Genomic DNA, 19,333 nt, shown 5'->3' with positions numbered 1-19,333 from the left:
ATCTGTCTGGGCCTGCGGCCTTGTGAATGTTGAACTGTTTAAAGGTCTTGCTCACATTGGCTACGGAGAGCGTGATCACACAGTCGTCCGGAACAGCTGGTGCTCTCATGCATGCTTCAGTGTTGCTTGCCTCGAAGCGACCATAAAAGGCATCTAGCTCGTCTGGTAGCCTCGCGTCACTGGGCAGCTTGCAGCTGGGTTTCCCTTCATAGTACGTAAAGGTTTGCAAGCCCTGCCACATTCGACGAGCGTCCGAGCCAGTGTAGTAGAATTCAACTAGAGAAAGAGAGTAGATGACTAGAGAGAGTAGATGACTAGAGAGAGTAGATGACTAGAGAGAGTAGATGACTAGAGAGAGTAGATGACTAGAGAGAGAGTAGATGCAAATAAATTTATAACACTTTTGACATGCGTTTTTCTGGATTTTTTTTGTTCTGTCTCACTGTTCAAATAAACCTACCATTATAGACTGATCATTTCTTTGTCAGTGGGCAAACGTACAAAATCAGCAGAGGATCAAATACTTTGTTCCCTCACTGTACGTACGATCACTGTGGGGGGGGGGACGTCGTCGATGCACTTATTGATGAAGCTGGTGACAGGTGGTATATTCTCAATGCCATTGGATGAATCCTGAAACATATTCCAGTCTGTGCTGCAAAACAGTCCTGTAGCATCCTCGTCATCTGGCCACTTCCGTATTCAGCAAGTCACTGGTACTTCCTTCTTTAGTTTTTGCTTGTAAGAATTATGATCAGATGTGCCAAATAGAGGGGGAGCTTTTGTATGCGTCTCGGTGTGTGGAGTAAAGGTGGTCTATAGTGTTTTGTGACATGCTGGTAGAAATGCGGTAACATGGATTTAAATTTGCCTGCATTAAAGTCCCGCCCACTAGGATTAGTATTTTCTTGTTTGCTTATGGCCCTATACAGCTCTGTGAGTGTGGTCTTAGTGCCAGCATCAGTTTGTGGTGGTAAATGGACTGCTACTAAAAATATAGATAAACTCTCTTGGTAGATGGTGTGGTCTACAGTTTATCATTAGGTATTCTACCTCAGGCGAGCAGTGCCTCAAGACCTCCTTAATATTAGACATTGCGCACCAGCTGTTATTGACAAATAGACACAACCCCCCCCCCCACCCCTCATCTTACCAGACGTAGCTGTTCTGTCCTGCCGATGCAAGGAAAACCCAGCCAACTGAATATTACCTGTGTCGTCGTTTAGCCACGACTCGGTGAAACATAAGATAATACAGTATATAATGTCCCGTTGGTAGGATAGTCTCGTGCGGAGGTCATCCGGTTTATTCTCCAGTGATTGCACGTTGTCCAGTAGAACGGATGGTAGAGGCGGGTTACCCACTCGCCAACGACTCTCACAAGGCACCCCGATCTCCGTCCCCTGTATTTCCGTATTATTTTCACGCGAATGACGTGGATTTGGGCCTGGTCTCGGAGAAGCTGTATATCCTTCACGTCAGACTCATTAAAGAAATAATCTTCATCCAGTTTGTGGTCAGTAATTACTGTTCTGATATCCAGAAGCTATTTTTGATCATAAGAGACGGAACCAGCAACATTTGTACAAAATAAGTTGCGACCAATGATAAAAATAACACAAAATATCACAGTTGGTTAGGAGCCCGTAAAACGGCGGCCATCCCCTCCGGCGCCGTTATCAACTCTCTCTGGCTCTTTCATTCTCTCTGTCTCCTATTTCTCTCTCTCGCCTGTGCTCTCTCAATCTCTTTCCACTCTCTCTTTCTGTCATTCTCTCTTGCTCTCTTTGTCTCTGTCATTCTCTCTCTACTTTCTCCTCTCTTATTGAGTCTCTCTCTTGACATGTGTGTATTTCTCTCTGTGTAGCTGCCTGCCAGTCTGGTGGATGTGAGTGTCTTGGTGTCTGCTCAGCTCCTGGTGGAGCAGGTTACCTACGAAAAGAACCAGCAGCTGCTGCAGCAGCTCCACACACACCTTCTGTTCAACTTCAGCATCTGGAACCTGGGAGACTTCCCCCTGCGCATCGGTGAGCACCTGGGACCATGGGTCTGTGTGGCGGGGGGGTTCACGTGTTAGTCGATATGAGAGTGTGATTGGTTACAAATCCAGGAACAAGTTGAAGTTTGTTCCACCTAAGCAAGTCAGAGACCACTATAATGACACACCACATGTGTTTGATGGACCCTTTTTGTCTACTTCTAATGCCACCTTCACATGCTAGTCGGAACTCTGAGGTTTCGGACTTGCTAACTGGTTGAACGCGACACGTGTATAACTTCAACCAGTTAGCCAGTCGGAAATTTCAGAGTTTCCTAGTTCCGACTGGAACATGAACGCGGCATAATGCATCTTAAGGGGAACGTAATCCAAAAGTAACTGACAGTAATCAATATTAAATTAGTTTGGGTAATCCAAAAGTTCTGTTACTGATTCCATTTTTGGGCAGGTAACTAATGGATTACTTTTAGAATGTAACCTATCCATCCCTGTGTGACTCTTGTCAATCTTTCTCGTGGTGATGAAGGTCACATCCAGTACATGTCCACCGTCATCAAAGAAAACAGGAAGCAGTTCCGGAAGAAATACGGAGTTCAATTTCTACTGGACACCATTCGCCTTTACTACGGGTGGGACTCCATCTCCCATAATGCTCAGCTTCTGGTTTTTACTCATGATTCATAATTGTCCTACTCTAGCTCCATCTGTTACATGAGATGTATGTATTGTAATAAATGTACAAGTTCTACAGTCAACTTGATTTCTCATAAAATAATATTTATGTTAAACATATGTTTTTTTTTAAATAAATGATTCTAAATCTGTCAGTAAGAGTGTCAGCAGGGAGGGAGATCTTAGTGAAGACGACAATCAGACCATCCGATTGTCCCTCTGCGGCCTCCTGAAGTATTACATCAGCAAGGGTATGACCCAGGAGGAGATGCACAGCATTCTGGGATACATCGCCGCCATCGGAGACGAGGAACAGGTGAGGGATGGATGGAAGGGAGGAACGGACAGATGACGGGTCCATGACTTGTCAGAATCTTTGTCTCTGTTACAATATTAACGCTAATGAAGCCATGCATCGTATCATGGATTAACATGGAGAAAGTTGATGTCCTGTAGTCAGAGGACTCCACTCCATATGAGTAATATTGAAGATGAGATGGTTAATAGACTGGCTATTACCCGATGTGGAAGACCGAGTGCAATTCAACCTCTCTCACTTATTTACCCCATCTGAATAAGCCCAAGTTGTCTTCAATATCCATGTACTGGAATATCACTTAGAAATCCTATGAGGGCCATTGCTGTGGTGCCTATGAGGAACAGCTGCCTGCTGTGGTGCCTATGAGGGAACAGCTGCCTGCTCTGTGCCTGGCACAGTGGTGAGGGCTGTGTGTTTCCAGCCTGCGGCTACACTAAGGACAGCCCTGGTCTCTGGCCTGCTGGTTACCTAGGCCTCTGGAAGAAAGCTTTCCCCCCCTAATAGCCTTCAGCTGCCTGCTCTGTTTAACTGACTGCGGCAAGTCTCTGTCTCTCAAGGCCCAGCTTCCCATCCACTCACTTCACACAGGATTTATACGCCTGGCATTCAATGAGGATCTGTTTCCTGTGTGTCCGTGTCCTTCCTCTCTCCCTCCTTTTCTCCAGCTCTTTTTCCTGTTTGTCTTATCCTCTTACATAGGTTTCTATACACGGCCTGTGACATCATGGCATGTGACATATGCTCACTGCAATGTCAAGTGTTCATCCTCCACAGTTTGTCTTCTCTCCATCCGACCCATTATTAGGCTGTTCAGTCCCTGAAACCACACTCGTCATTTACTTGCTCTCTCCACTTAATTTAATCCTAGTGTGTGTGTGTGCGCCTTGGTGGAGTTGCTAACCAAGTGTGTGTTTGTGTGTGTGTGTGTCCCTCTAGCTGTGTGGAGTGATAGAGTTGCTGCTCAGTCTGCTCCAGACCAGTGCTGCCAGGGACCAGCTTTTCCTGCTTCTGTTTGAGCCGGGGGCGGCCGACTCCTGCTACGCCCTGCTGCTCAACACCAAACACTCAGACCGCCTCCGAGAGCTCGTCTTCAAGGTGAGGGACCTCCTCACACGTACCAACACACACACACACACACGGGAATGTTTAAGTGTGTTGTGGTTTTGACGACTTCCGAGTTTGTGTTAGACATGGAGAACTTACTGGCCTAGAAATGTTCTGGATTTAAAAAAATATATTTTTAATTACTTTGAAAATGTGGAGAAGGTTTGTATGTGGAGTAGGTCTGTATGTTGTGCAGATGAGTCAATACTTTCACGAGGTAGTATACAAGACCCTTCTCTTTCAGACATTCAATGCTGCTAATGTAACATCATTTAATGGTCTTTGCCGTGTGTGAGAGTCCAGATGTTTGACCGCATGCTGCGCTGCGACCGTGTCTATGAGAAGAACAAGCAGAGGCTGAAGCTGAGGGAGGTGGGATACTCTGGTCTCTCCCTGCTCTTCTCTGACCTCCACGTCACCCCCTCCCTCGTCAAGAGCCTGCTCAACCAGGTGCTCCACACAGGTGGGTGTCGGTGTCCCTCCCACCCCTTCTCTCACCCTGTCAGTGTCCACCACACCATTCAAATATGTTTCTGGGGACTAGATCACTACGGTTGGAAACGGCTCCTTCAACAGCCAATCATCAACATTGTTTTTCAATTCAATAAAAAAATGTTTTTATTTATTTTACCTTTATTTAACCAGGCAAGTCGGTTAAGAACAAATTCTTATTTTCATTGACGGCCTAGGAACAGTGGGTGAACTGCCTGTTCAGGGGCAGAAGGACAGGTTTGTTACTAGTCCAACGCTCTAACCACTAGGCTACCCTGCCACCCCCAAATAGTTATTGTGTCCGAAGGGTAATTCGTGGGAACTTTACAAATACATACTAAACAGCAAACCAATTAGTATTACTAAAGTATAAGGCAATACAAATGTGTTTGGTGATTTAAAAAAAAAAAAAAATCTATATATATTTTTTTTACCCAAGCAATATCTACAGTAACGCAGGTGAAGTGGTTTCATTTCATTGGCCAATAAAAAAGAATGAGAACTGACTCCGCTTCACCCAGCTGTCCCTATAGACCTTTGTAGATGTGGTGTTCAGCCCTTGAATAGTTTTGATTGGCTGGATCTACTCCCATGACTCCATTGGAGTTTGATTTAGTGGCCAATCAATGAAGCGTTGAGGGTTAATTGATTGGCGGGAGTGAGGCTGAAGTTGGACGGAGTGTAGACTGCAGAGAATGGCTTCCTCTCTATAAATAAATGACTGAATGAATGGCTGGAGAGAGTCAGGGCGGTTCTGCAGTGAGGTTTGTATGGGCAAAGGGCAGGAAATCAATGTTTCTCCAGTGTACTTCAGGTTATTGTTTTACCCATTCAGCTATATGGACAGATCAATCAGGGTTATGTTCAGCTGAGAGAAAACGTTTTCAAACAGTGAGGTACTTCCTGAACATGCTTTTCTGCCTTCCGTTGAGATATGTTTTTATACGGTGTGCCCTACTGAACATGACCCAGTATTATGGTGTGGCCCAACAGGTAATATGAGATTCAGTCAATGTGTACTCGACTAAATTATATGGCTATGGCTTATCATGTTGACCTTTGACCCCCCCTTAGATCATGTGGTGAGCTACAAGGACCTTATGGCCCTGGTCCAGCTGACTCACCGGGCCGGGCCCAGCGTACGCCTGCTCGTGTGCAATAGGGTGAGGGAACAGAGCACACACACTAAGTTATTAAAACGACACACATACCCGGTTCTCAGGGTCGAAACAGACATCTTCCTACATACCAGATGTTGATATCCATAATAATTAAATCACTACATCAACCATAAATGGATGATATTACTTTGAAATCTTTGAAATGAAGGCATTTTAAAAGGGATTATAAACTTGTGCTAAAATATCTGGTTTTGATCTTCCTAAAACTCTATCCCCGCTCTCTATCCACCCCCCCCCTCTCTATCCATCCCCCCTCTCTCTATCCATCCCCCTCTCTCTCTATCCATCCCCCTCTCTCTATCCATCCCCTCTCTCTCTATCCATCCCCTCTCTCTCTATCCATCCCCCTCTCTCTATCCATCCCCCTCTCTCTATCCATCCCCCTCTCTATCCACCCCCCTCTCTCTATCCATCCCCCTCTCTCCATTCCCCCCTCTCTCCATTCCCCCCTCTCCATTCCCCCCTCTCTCCATTCCCCCCTCTCTCCATTCCCCTCTATCCATTCCCCTCTCTATTCATTCCCCTCTCTATTCATTCCCCTCTCTATTCATTCCCCTCTCTATTCATTCCCCTCTCTATCCATTCCCCTCTCTATCATTCCCCTCTCTATCCATTCCCCTCTCTATCCATTCCCCTCTCTATCCATTCCCCTCTCTATCCATTCCCCTCTCTATTCATTCCCCTCTCTATCCATTCCCCTCTCTATCCATTCCCCTCTCTATCCATTCCCCTCTCTATCCATTCCCCTCTCTATCCATCCCCCCTCTCTATCATCCCCCCCTCTCTATCCATCCCCCCTCTCTATCATCCCCCCTCTCTATCATCCCCCCCTCTCTATCCATCCTCCCTCTCTATCCATCCTCCCTCTCTATCCATCCTCCCTCTCTATCCATCCTCCCTCTCTATCCATCCCCCCTCTCTATCCATCCCCCCTCTCTATCCATCCCCCCTCTCTATCCATCCCCCCTCTCTATCCACCCCCCTCTCTATCCTTCCCTCCTCCCCTATCTCTCCCTCCTCTCTATCCCGCCTTCCCCCTCTCTATCCTTCCTCCCCCCTCTCTATCCCCCCTCTATCCTTCCCACCTCTCTATCCTCCCTCTACCCTTCCCCCTCTCTATCCTTCCTCCTCCCCCTCTATCCCACCTTCCCCCCTCTCTATCCTTCCTCCCCCTCTCTATCCCCCCTCTATCCTTCCCCCCTCTCTATCCCCCCTCTATCCTTCCCACCTCTCTATCCTCCCTCTACCCTTCCCACCTCTCTATCCTTCCTCCTCCCCCTCTATATCCTTCCTCCCCCACCTCTCTATCCTCCCTCTATCCTTCCCACCTCTCTATCCTTCCTCCCTCTCTCCCCTTCCCCCCTCTCTATCCTTCCTCCCCCTCTCTATCCTTCCTCCCCCTCTCTATCCTTCCTCCCCCTCTCTCCCCTTCCCCCGCCTCTCTATCCTTCCCCCCCTCTCTATCCTTCCTCGCCCTCTCTCCCCTTCCCCCGCCTCTCTATCCTTCCTCTCTCTCTCTCCCTCACTATCATTCCTTCCCTCCCTGCATCCCTTGTTCTTTCTCCATCCCCCAAAAAAGATTCAATCATTGATGACATAAATAAATAACATAAGCATAATACTCATTGAATAATAAATAACAGGTCAGTAATGTTGAATGAACAATAATGAATACTTGGGTAGTAATACTACTGCTCTCTCTCCCTCTAGCTGTACCAGCTCCTCCAGTCCCAGCAGGACGCGGCGCGGGAGATCTCCAGACAGCTGTGCTGGCAGGAGACCCTGATGAGGCTGTTCCTGCGCTCCCCCTGCGAGGGCGGCCCGGGGCGGGGCGACGCTGCCAGCACCTGCAGCCTGGACCTCAGCCGGGGCAGCGGCAGCCGCCTAGAACTGCCCCTGGAGAGGAGGGGCCGAGCAGGCAGCGCCGGGAGACTGGTGGATGAAGACCGCCTCAGCATGAGCTCCAGAAGATCAGTGGATAGTCTTGAAAATGGGGATGTGCTTTCGCTTCTGGACACGCCCGTTAGTCAGATTGGGGAGGGCCTGTTGCTCAAGCCCTGGGCGTCTGGGGGAGGGAAAGCAGGGGGGTTGAGTTTGGACCTGTCCCACATGAGTGCCTACGAGGGCGGGGAGAGCGGCAACCAGACGCCGGGGAGCATGGTCAGCACGCCATCGCCGCTGGAGGCGTCAGCCAAGGCCTTCCCAGATGCCTCGGCGGCGTCCCTCACCGAGGACAGCTTCCTGTTCAGCGACAACATGTCGTTGGGGGAGTCGTTCAGCTGTGCTGAGGTGAGACATCTGTCTATAGTGGTTTCCTCTCGTCTTCATTGTAGCTAGCCAGTCACAGTGGCTGTATATCAATAGATAAAAGTGGTTTCCTCTAGGTGGTTCCCTGAAGGCCCTAGGAAGTCTGACTAGTCACAATGGCTGTATATCAATTGTATAAATTGTCTTCCTTTCCTTCAGCTGCTCAAATTGGATATTTGAAAGCTAATTCCTGGTAGGGATCCAGATTACCCTATTGGGGGCTTGTGTATCCACCCTATTGGGGGCTTGTGTATACACCCTATTGGGGGCTTGTGTATCCACCCTATTGGGGGCTTGTGTATACACCCTATTGGGGGCTTGTGTATCCACCCTATTAGGAGCTTGTGTATCCACCCTATTGGGGGCTTGTGTATCCACCCTATTGGGGGCTTGTGTATCCACCCTATTGGTTTCCACTGTGGTGCCAGAGTGTTCCTATGTCCCTCAGGTCCTCTGATCCCCCACAGACTTATAAAGCTATAAAATGTCACTGCCTCACTAGGGAGCCACCTCTCCCTCTCATCTTATAGATGGGGACAATCTCAATTTGCGTTTCCTTGACTCCTCGCGTCCTCTCTCCTCGTCTCCTTCTCAAAACCCATTGGATGAGAAAGTCAGAGGTCCTTATGTTTTGGATGGGTTTTCAGAATGGGGTGGGGAGAGAGGACATGAGGAGTCAAGGTAATGCAATTGAGATTCTCCCATGGGACTGTCGTCAGTAGGGCCAGACATGGGGGGGTCAAACCACACCATGGAGGCTGGGGGTGGGAGGGAACCCCCTTTGTGTTTGTCTATCTGTACCTGGATGTGACTCTCACTGACTCCCTCCTCTCTGTCTCCCACTAGCGGACGGAGGAGGAGCTGTCTCGCATGCTGCTGGAGATCGTGCTGTGCGTAATGTGGCGAGGCGTGGAGGGCTCGGACGATGCCGCCTGGCTGGAGCGGGGGCAGGTGTTCTCTGCCCTCACCAAGCTGGGCACTACCAACGAGCTGCTGCTGCCTGTGGACCACATCAAGCTCAGGTGGACACACTGGCATTTTTTACGTTTGATTTATTTCATTCTCAGTTGACAAGACTGAAAATATGCAGAATGCACAGTTCCATTTAGACAACAAACACGAGATATTACGTTCAATTAAAAAGTTTCAGTCTCACAAAGATATTAGTTTAAAAAGACCCATTTTGTTACAAAAAATTATTGAGGAGGAGTAGGACCAGACTGCAGGGTGACTTGACGACTGTAGTGAGGAGTAGGAACCAGCCTGTTGGGTGATGTGACGATTGTAGTGAGGAGTGGGAACCAGTCTGTAGGGTGACGTGAGGAGTAGGAACCAGCCTGCAGGGTGACGTGAGGAGTAGGAACCAGCCTGCAGGGTGACGTGAGGAGTAGGAACCAGCCTGCAGGGTGACGTGAGGAGTAGGAACCAGCCTGCAGGGTGACGTGAGGAGTAGGAACCAGCCTGCAGGGTGACGTGAGGAGTAGGAACCAGCCTGCAGGGTGACGTGAGGAGTAGGAACCAGCCTGCAGGGTGACGTGAGGAGTAGGAACCAGCCTGCAGGGTGACGTGAGGAGTAGGAACCAGCCTGCAGGGTGACGTGAGGAGTAGGAACCAGCCTGCAGGGTGACGTGAGGAGTAGGAACCAGCCTGCAGGGTGACGTGAGGAGTAGGAACCAGCCTGCAGGGTGACGTGAGGAGTAGGAACCAGCCTGCAGGGTGACGTGAGGAGTAGGAACCAGCCTGCAGGGTGACGTGAGGAGTAGGAACCAGCCTGCAGGGTGACGTGAGGAGTAGGAACCAGCCTGCAGGGTGACGTGAGGAGTAGGAACCAGCCTGCAGGGTGACTTGAGGAGTAGGAACCAGTCTGCAGGGTGACGTGACGACTGTAGTGAGGAGTAGGAACCAGCCTGCAGGGTGACGTAAGGAGTAGGAACCAGTCTGCAGGGTGATGTGACGACTGTAGTGAGGAGTAGGAACCAGCCTGTAGGGTGACGTGACGACTGTAGTGAGGAGTAGGAACCAGCCTGCAGGGTGACGTGAGGAGTAGGAACCAGCCTGCAGGGTGACGTGAGGAGTAGGAACCAGCCTGCAGGGTGACGTGAGGAGTAGGAACCAGTCTGCAGGGTGACGTGAGGAGTAGGAACCAGTCTGCAGGGTGACGTGAGGAGTAGGAACCAGTCTGCAGGGTGACTTGACGACTGTAGTTGTGGCTGTTCAATGTGTTTTGTGTTCAGTCACATCAGTCTTGAAGTGGGGGTCTGGTTCTCTGGTGTTTATTCACATTTTGTTTGTCTCTCTCTCTTAATTTCCTCCACTCCTCTGTTATCCTTCTTTCCTCTCTTTCTATCCCCATCTCCCACCCCTCCCTCCCTCCCTCTCACCCAGTCTGATGGAGAGGATGCTGGAGTGGGCTGTGACTGACAACCGGGAGGCCACGGCGGCCATGTTGCCCCAGCACACCGAGAACGCTGTGCGGCTGCTCCACGTTGTGCAGGACTTCCTGCAGGCGGAGGGCCTGGTCAACCCCACCCTGTGGACAGAGAAGGTATTGTTATTAGGAGTAGCGACATCTTTGCCAGTATGTGTGAATGTCATACCATTGTAAAGTGATAGTTCAGTGATTTGACATATGAAGACATTTGTTACATTGAAAGCAGTCTATGGCCTAAGAGTGACTGCAATCCACAATTAGGCTTTGTTAAATAATTATAAACCAATTGAGTAACACAAGCCATGTTAGAGGGGATTTGATTCATTGATTGTTTTCTTCTAGGTCCTGGAGGAGACAGTGACTCTGATGGACAGTCTCATGGTGTGGTACTCGTCAGGGGCCCAGTGGCTGCAGCTGTCTCAGGTGGGCCTGAGGCTTCTGCTGGGCTTCATGGCCCAGGAAGACCCCCAGGTGAGAATCTGTCCAGTGTCACATACACACACTCTTACATGTACATTTGAGTAATTTAGCAGATGCTTTTTTCCAGTGGAACTTAGTTAGTGGGTTCAACTGTACACTTCATACCTCTACTTTCAGTCTACCGGTGGTACTCAAACCTTTTCAGCTTAGTCCCCCTTGAGGGCGACCCGCCTCACACGAAGTCTCATAGAAGGCACTATAACCCACTATAACCCCACTACCAGGTGTCACATCTTATTCAGGATGCTTGTCTTTATATGAATGTTTTTATCACCTCCAGATAAGCTGTGTATGTAAGTGATCTCCTCTCCTGCCAGGTGTGTGCCTTGGCCACAGCCAAGCTGAACGGCATCCTGCAGACCAAGAGCGTGGAGACTCAGGACGAGGCGTGTTACCTGCTGGGCAAGGTGGAGGGCATCCTGAGACGCTCTGTAGGGGGGCAGACAGAGGAGACCTATATGTGCCTGGTGCCCCTGCTCCGCACGCTGCTCTCCAAGGTACACACTCACGCGCAGGCACATACACACATCCACGCGCAGGCACATACACACATCCACGCGCAGGCACACACACACATCCACGCGCAGGCACACACACACACTCAAGCTCAGACACGAAAAGACATGCATGATGAACAGTCACAATGAAGTAGAATCCGTATCAAACATTCCAAAGAGACTTGCTGACTGTTTTCTTAAATAACGGCAAAACCTTGGCACATAGACAAAACATTTGTCACACCAAGGGTCGGTGTCTAGGACACAGATTAAACATAGTCCTGGACTAAAGAGAGATTTCAATGGAATCTCTTTTGAATATGCTTTGTAGTCCAGGATTACTAGCCACTAGTCTGTAGTATGTCAATACCTCACACCACTTTGGATTATTTTCTAATCTCTTGTAATATCTTGTTGTGTCTGCAGGTGAACAAGCTGCTGTACATGGAGCTGCACCTCCCCCAGCTGCCTGACACCAACGGCAGCCCCTCCTTCTTCGAGGACTTCCAGCTCTACTGCAACTCCCCCGAGTGGAGGGTCTACCTCGACAAATACGTGAGGAGCTGGTTCAATGCCTTACTAAATCATTGCTAAGTCATTCAACTCTTGAAGAGCAGCAAGAAACGTGTTGAGAAATTTGAAGATCAACCTTAAAGATGAGAAAATACATCAATCTCCGGTGTTGAGAGAGCGAGCCTGAGATGAACAAAAGAAGTAGTTGAATTGGTTCTCTCTCTGTCCTCAGATCATCCCCTACATGAAGCAGTATGAGATTGAGACGTTTAGCCAGGGTCACGAGACCATGGCTCTGTTCTGGAAGGAGTGCTATGAAAGCTTCATGGTCAACCTGCACAAAAGAGAGAGGGAGAGGGGAGAGAGCAAGATACGCTTCCAGGTCACACACACACACACACACAGACACACACCACACACACACACAGACACACAGATCCGAGTAAGGTCCACTTCATATTGAGCTGTCCATAATACTGCTGTATCATGGAAATGAAATGTCAGACCACAGTAACACAGAGCATATTGCCTTGTGTGGTGTTCTCCACACCAGAACACACTGACTCCCCGTTCCTCGTCCCGCCGTCCCTCAGGAGCAGTTTGTGGGGCCCTTCTCTCGGCGCGGCCGGCAGGAGAACCTGCGATACAACAGCATGCTGAAGCAGCTTCACAGCCAGCACAGCGCCGTCCTCAGGCAGTGGAGAGGAGCACGCCGCAGCCTGGTGTGTGAGAGAGGCCCCTGGGCAGACAGGTAACGGCCACACACACACTATTTATTATTATATATACAGTATTATATATGATTATAGGACTTCATTGGTAATTACTTCAGCACCCCGGCAAACACATGATCAGCCAAAGAACTGTTGTCCACCAGTCAGTCAATCAATGCAGTTTATTTTATAACACCTTTTTGTTTTACATCAGCAGGTGTCACAAAGTGCTTTACAGACACCCCTCCTAAAACCCCCAAAGAGACATCAATGCAGTTTATCACAAAGTGCTTTACAGACACCCCTCCTAAAACCCCCAAAGAGACATCAATGCAGTTTATCACAAAGTGCTTTACAGACACCCCTCCTAAAACCCCCAAAGAGCCATCAATGCAGTTTATCACAAAGTGCTTTACAGATACCCCTCCTAAAACCCCAAAGAGCCATCAATACAGAGGCAGAAGCACAGTGGCGAGAGTTTCTGTGTGTCTCTCTTGCGTTCAGTTTGTTCTTCAGTTCATGCAACTTGGTTGACGTTCTCCTGTCTGTTGTTTTCTCAGGCAGCAGAGTGAGATGCACTGGCGAGTGTCCAGCGCGGAGAACTACTCCCGCATGAGACTCAAACTGGTGCCCAACTACAACTATGAGGACCACCGGCAGGCCAGCGCTCTCAGGGACAACCTGGGTAAGAGAGGCAGCTTCACTGGTTCCCTTGACAAGGCATCGCTGGAGTCTGAATAAACCATAATGTTAGCTGTAGACACGGACCCTTCTCCTCTTCCTGTTTCTCTTCCTCTTCATCTTCTTTGTCCTCTGCCTCTTGTTCCTGTTTCTCTTCCTCTTCATCTTCTTTGTCCTCTGCCTCTTGTTCCTGTTTCTCTTCCTCTTCATCTTCTTTGTCCTCTGCCTCTTGTTCATGTTTCTCTTCCTCTTCATCTTCTTTGTCCTCTGCCTCTTGTTCCTGTTTCTCTTCATCTTCTTTGTCCTCTGCCTCTTGTTCCTCCTCTTCCTCTCCCTTGTCCCCCAGGTGTCCAGCAGCAGAAGGTGACATCTGAGTCCTTACTGCTGGAGGCGGTCAAGCAGGTGAAGGTCAGCGACCTGGAGGATGACATTCTGGAGCTGCCTGAAGACGACCCCGCAGCGACCAACAACACGTCAGTACTCTCAACGTTGTCTACTAATGTTGTGTGTTGTGTCTGTCGTGGACTGTTAGGTGGCTTTGACTACAAACGTGAATGGACTTGGTCACCTATCTGTCTGTTTCTATCTCTCTCGCTGTCTCGCTCTCTCTTTCCAGGGGGGACGTGGAGGAGGCAGGCCAGAAGGAGAAGCTGGTTCTGTGGGAGGACTGTGAGCTGGTCACCCAGGTGGATGTCAGCCCTGGACGTCTGGAGCTCACCACCCAGCACATCTACTTCTATGACAGCAGCACAGAGAAGGAGGAGGGTGAGGAGAGAGGGAGGAAGATAGGAGGGTCGTAGGGAGGGTTCTCCTGAAAGAGGAGGGAGGGGAGGAAGAAGGGATGAAATAGTGGGGTTAGAGGAAAAGTTGCTTTTAGGAAGAAGGAGAGAGGAAGGGAGGCTGAAGGAGAGTGAGCGAGTGTAGCAGGAGTTGATAAACCAGAGGTTATGGATGGGTTATGACTAGACATGTACAATACATACATACCACACTGTTAAAGACTCATTGTGTTGTCTTAGACATAGAGGTGTAGCTGTTATGACTAGACATGTACAATAGATACATACCTCACTGTTAAAGACTCATTGTGTTGTCTTAAACATAGAGGTGTAGCTGTCATGACTAGACATGTACAATACATACATACCACACTGTTAAAGACTCATTGTGTTGTCTTAGACATAGAGGTGCAGCTGCTCCCACATGCAATACACATCATATAATGTAATGACGTAGGGTTAATATTCGGGCCTGGAGTTTTGCCATGGTCAAGTCCCTAGTTAGGTCAAACTCCTGGCCTTGTGTATTATACATAACCAACCCCCTGTCTGTCCCCCTGTCTGTCCTTCCAGGTGTTGGTCAGGACTTTAAGTGGCCTCTATCTCAGATCCGGGAGATCCACCTGCGAAGGTACAACCTCCGCCGCTCGGCCCTGGAGATCTTCCTCATAGACCAGACCAACTACTTCCTCAACTTTAAGAAAGAGGTCAGTTCTGGGATCTGCTTTTTATGTGGATTGAGAACGGTGTACCCCTATCCATTTCACTACTTGGTCTATTCCAGAGCTAGCACATCACCTGATTCAACTCATCAAGGGCTAGTCCTGGAATAGATCAAGTAAGTAGATGGGGGGTGTTTGAGGAGGGGTTTGGGAAACACTTATGTAGAAGGAATGACTACATAGGCCTGGAGTACTGGGGTGTGTTGAGTACAGTAAAACGTTAAGAACAAATAGAACCTGTACTACTCCCTATTCTACATGACAGGCCATCATATCTGTTCTACATAATATATTTTGATCTGAGCATTCTGAAAGATTTCACACTTTTGAACAGACCCCCTCATGTTGGAATGTTCTGTGTGGTTTGATTGACAGGTGCGGAACAAGGTGTACAGTAGGATGCTGCTGCTGCGCTCCCTCAGCCTGTACGGCACACGCTCACCACAGGAGCTGCTCAAGGCCTCCGGACTCACACAGGTCAGGGGTCAAACATTGACATGGGAGATCAAGGTCGTGTTCAGTAGGGAGGAAGTGGTTTGAAACGGAGGTGATACTCCCTGAGCTGGTCTTATAAGAACAGATGTATTATTTTTTGCAAAATGTTTTGTTACATTGTGCCCTACTGAGCATGACCCATGTTAAGTAGTCAGTATGGTCTCAGGTATTGTGTTGACAGGTTGTGTTAAACCTCTCTCTCTCGTCTTTGGTAGAAATGGGTGAACCGAGAGATGACCAACTTTGACTACTTGATCCAGCTGAACACCATCGCGGGCCGAACCTACAACGACCTGTCTCAGTACCCAGTGGTACGTTCTGTTAACACGGACCCTATGGGGGAAGATGTGGAATATACCATCTTGGTGCTCTTCTAAAGGGTGTTCATGGTTTAGTTAATTGTGTGTGTGTGTATCCAGTTCCCCTGGATCCTGTCGGACTACACGTCAGAGGAGCTGGACCTGACAGACCCAGGGGTGTTCCGGGACCTGTCCAAGCCCGTGGCCGTACTCAACGAGCGGAACGCCAAGGCTGTACGGGAGAAGTACGTTCTCTCAACCTCTCTCACTGAGCCGCTGCTGCGTCTACATACTGGCATTTACGTGACACGTTCCAGGGTGGCAGTGTATTCATTCATTCTCTTCACTACATAAGTGTCCTCGTCCATAGAATTAGACTTACTGCAATACAACACTTTATTCCCGTTGAGGAAATGTCTCTTTGAGGGCAAATAACTGGATTCTGTTGTAGTAAATGTAGTAAGTAATTATAATGTTAAGTTCACGTCTCCCTGTCTGTAGGTATGAGAGTTTTGAGGACCCCACGGGGACCATCGACCGGTTCCACTACGGTACCCACTACTCCAACGCAGCAGGAGTCATGCACTATCTCATCCGCGTGGAACCCTTCACGTCCCTCCACATCGCGCTACAGAGTGGACGGTAAAAGCAATGGGTTTTGGTGGGGGGGAATCAGACTAGAAAACTCAGGCCAGAAGTTAACAGCATTAAAGTCCATGGAGTTATCAGTGCTCGGGTTGTACCAGTCAAATTGCTGTGGTCTGAGCAGCTTTGTGCGTTCTAGTCATTCTAGTTCTGTGATTACACGTGTGTTCCAACTAACAATCAAATGTATCTATGCTCTTGTCTGGAGAGGTGCTATTGTACTGATGTCAGTAAGGCCAGAAGTCTTTCTCTCACCGAGCTACAGCCTTACTAGATTCACAGTTTGTCTTGGTCAGGTCACATGGTCAGCAAAACCATCCGGTCTCTAGTACTATGGCATACTTTAAGGCCATTGGCTGTTGGTCTTCCTCCCTCGGTCCAGGTTTGACTGTGCGGACCGCCAGTTCCACTCCATCCCAGCTTTGTGGCAGACCCTCACGGACAACCCCAACGACGTCAAGGAGCTCATCCCAGAGTTCTTCTACTTCCCGGAGTTCCTGGAGAATCAGAACGGTGAGATGAGCTCCGTGTCTGTAGAGAATCACAGACACGCTGGCTATGTTGACTGACTGTCCGTACTAACACGCCTCCTGTGGTGGTGTTCACACAGTCAATCAGAGAACATCTGGACTCGACTGGACCGGTTCAGATTGTGGAACACTGGAACTTGTTCAAATCGGACTAAATCTATAACTGACCCAGTTACACCCTGAATTGTAGAAACTGAGGATTTCAGTTGAAAATGTTATTTAGTCTGTTTTCTTTTTATCTGGTCACACTGCCACTCTGATGGAATCCACTTTCACTCCCCCGTCCTTTGTTCATCCTCCTCTCTCGCTCCCTCTAGCCTTTGATCTGGGGCGCCTGCAGATCTCCAAGGAGAGGGTGAATGATGTCATCCTGCCTAAATGGGCCAAGTCTCCAGAGGACTTCATTTATAAGCACAGGAAAGCCCTGGTGAGCCTCCTTTTCTCATGGACGGTCACCATTACCATAATGCTTTGTCCCAAGGGGGGAGAAAAACCTCTAACACAATTGGATCACACACATTCTATTACCATGATGTGCAGGAGAAATGCATTCCACAGAGAGTAGTATTTAGTGATTTATTGCTGAGGGGGTTAAAAATGTGTGTGTCTTGGCCTTTGTGTGTGTGTGTGTTGTGTAACAGGAGTCTGAGTACGTATCGGCCCACCTGCAAGACTGGATCGATCTGATCTTCGGTTACAAACAGCGAGGCCCCGCGGCCGTGGAGGCCCTCAATGTCTTCTACTACTGCACCTACGAAGGTACGGACGCTAACACTAAACCCAAAGACTCCCACTCATACAATAGCCCTGATGCTAAAGAAACGCTGCACCTACGAAGGTACGGACGCTAACACTAAACCCAAAGACTCCCACTCATACAATAGCCCTGATGCTAAAGAAACGCTGCACCTACGAAGGTACGGAGGCTAACACTAAACCCCAAGACTCCCACTCATAAAATAGCCCTGATGCTAAAGAAACGCGGTACCTGTGGAGGTACATTTACATTTTGGTCATTCAGCAGATGCTCTTATCCATAGCATCTTACAGGTGCGGATGCTAACACTAAACCCATAGACTCTCATTGATAATATAGCACTGATGCTAAAGAAACGCTGCACCTACAAAGGTACGGATGCTAACACTAAAACCCATAGACTGATACAATAGCACTGATGCTAAAGAAACGCTGCACCTACAAAGGTACGGATGCTAACACTAAAGCCCATAGACTGATACAATAACACTCATGCTAAAGAAACGCTAGATTGCTATATTATGACACTTTACTGAAGCGTTTGTCTCTGGTTTTGCTGTAGGGGCGGTGGACCTGGATGCAATCACTGATGAGAAGGAGCGTAAAGCCGTAGAGGGGATGATCAGTAACTTTGGACAGACACCCTGCCAGCTGCTCAAGGTACTGGAGAAAACACACAAGGCTTGACCTGACCGGGAGGAACCTCCCAGGCCTTCCTCGTGATATGAGCCCATTGGAACACTGAGGGATGAACCGGTCAATTAGGAATCATTGGGAATGAGACTTTAACAGGTTATTTAGAACCGTGATTCCCATCTCTGGTCTTTGAGGACCTTCAACAGTACTCATTGTTGTAGCATCAGACAAACACCTTATTAAACTCGTCAACAGCTTGGTGATTAGTTTAGCCAGGGCTACAACAGAAATGGGTGCTGGTGGGGTTACTCGGGGATATTTAGCTGAGAATCACTGGTTTAGATCAGGTATTTTAGATGGGCTATAGTGATGTATTGTCTGTGTGTACAGGAGCCACACCCAGTACGTCTTTCTCTGGAGGAGGTGGAGAAGAGGAAAGGTCGACTAGACGCCTCGCCACTCAGCATCTTCGAGCACCTTGCCGAACTCAAGTCCTTCTTTGTCGAGGTTAGTTTTGAAAACACACACACTAAAGCATATGATCATGACCCTCTTTGTTGATTATTGTAAAGTACTTTATGAAAATCGTTTTATTGAAAAACAACTTCATAAATAAATGTTGATTTTTAGGGGATCAATGACAACGTGCCTCTGGTGAAAGCCGTGGTCCCCAAAAACCAGTCCCACTCCTTCATCACCCAGGGCAGCCCAGACACTATGGTGACCCTGAGTCAGAACTGTCTGATGGGAACCCACGGCTGGCTGCCTTATGACAAGAATATCTCCAACTACTTTACCTTCATCAAGGACCCCACCGTGGCCAACCCCAAGTCAGTCCCTCCCCAACACCGCCCCCTTTTCTACTTGAAACTATGGGGCGTTGTAGTCTGACTGGGAGACTGGGAGCCCTGTTTGAGTTCTTACCTCCATTCCTTGAAGTAATCACTCATCTGAGAATGTTTGGTTTGTCACCGCAGTATGATGGAAACTCTGCCATGGTGTATCCAGATCTGTGATTATCTCCAGGATGGGAGATGGGAAGAATGCACTTTAAATGTTTTGGAACAGACCCTTGGAGGGC

At 48.6% G+C, this 19,333-nt stretch overlaps 1 protein-coding gene across 1 annotated transcript in view; it reads left to right on the top strand.

The window, feature by feature from the left end:
- LOC139373942 (neurobeachin-like protein 1) overlaps positions 1-19,333 on the top strand; it is a 104,809-nt gene that overhangs the window by 60,333 nt on the left and 25,143 nt on the right. Inside the window, exons 38-66 of the mRNA XM_071115025.1 lie at positions 1,338-1,516; positions 1,868-2,027; positions 2,526-2,628; positions 2,828-2,987; positions 3,927-4,085; positions 4,398-4,557; positions 5,661-5,749; positions 7,478-8,056; positions 8,921-9,096; positions 10,460-10,619; positions 10,848-10,976; positions 11,303-11,482; positions 11,909-12,037; positions 12,228-12,377; positions 12,589-12,746; positions 13,269-13,393; positions 13,736-13,862; positions 14,006-14,154; positions 14,742-14,875; positions 15,266-15,367; positions 15,601-15,696; positions 15,805-15,929; positions 16,186-16,326; positions 16,712-16,842; positions 17,177-17,286; positions 17,501-17,618; positions 18,179-18,276; positions 18,643-18,759; positions 18,883-19,082. Coding sequence (XP_070971126.1) covers positions 1,338-1,516; positions 1,868-2,027; positions 2,526-2,628; positions 2,828-2,987; positions 3,927-4,085; positions 4,398-4,557; positions 5,661-5,749; positions 7,478-8,056; positions 8,921-9,096; positions 10,460-10,619; positions 10,848-10,976; positions 11,303-11,482; positions 11,909-12,037; positions 12,228-12,377; positions 12,589-12,746; positions 13,269-13,393; positions 13,736-13,862; positions 14,006-14,154; positions 14,742-14,875; positions 15,266-15,367; positions 15,601-15,696; positions 15,805-15,929; positions 16,186-16,326; positions 16,712-16,842; positions 17,177-17,286; positions 17,501-17,618; positions 18,179-18,276; positions 18,643-18,759; positions 18,883-19,082 — 4,444 coding nt within the window. The remainder of the gene's footprint in view (positions 1-1,337; positions 1,517-1,867; positions 2,028-2,525; positions 2,629-2,827; positions 2,988-3,926; positions 4,086-4,397; positions 4,558-5,660; positions 5,750-7,477; positions 8,057-8,920; positions 9,097-10,459; positions 10,620-10,847; positions 10,977-11,302; positions 11,483-11,908; positions 12,038-12,227; positions 12,378-12,588; positions 12,747-13,268; positions 13,394-13,735; positions 13,863-14,005; positions 14,155-14,741; positions 14,876-15,265; positions 15,368-15,600; positions 15,697-15,804; positions 15,930-16,185; positions 16,327-16,711; positions 16,843-17,176; positions 17,287-17,500; positions 17,619-18,178; positions 18,277-18,642; positions 18,760-18,882; positions 19,083-19,333) is intronic.

This window comes from Oncorhynchus clarkii, chromosome 18 (genome assembly GCF_045791955.1).
Source record: "Oncorhynchus clarkii lewisi isolate Uvic-CL-2024 chromosome 18, UVic_Ocla_1.0, whole genome shotgun sequence".
Lineage (NCBI taxonomy): Eukaryota > Metazoa > Chordata > Actinopteri > Salmoniformes > Salmonidae > Oncorhynchus > Oncorhynchus clarkii.
Note: the sequence above shows the minus strand (reverse complement) of the source record. Positions and strands in the feature narration are given on the sequence as shown.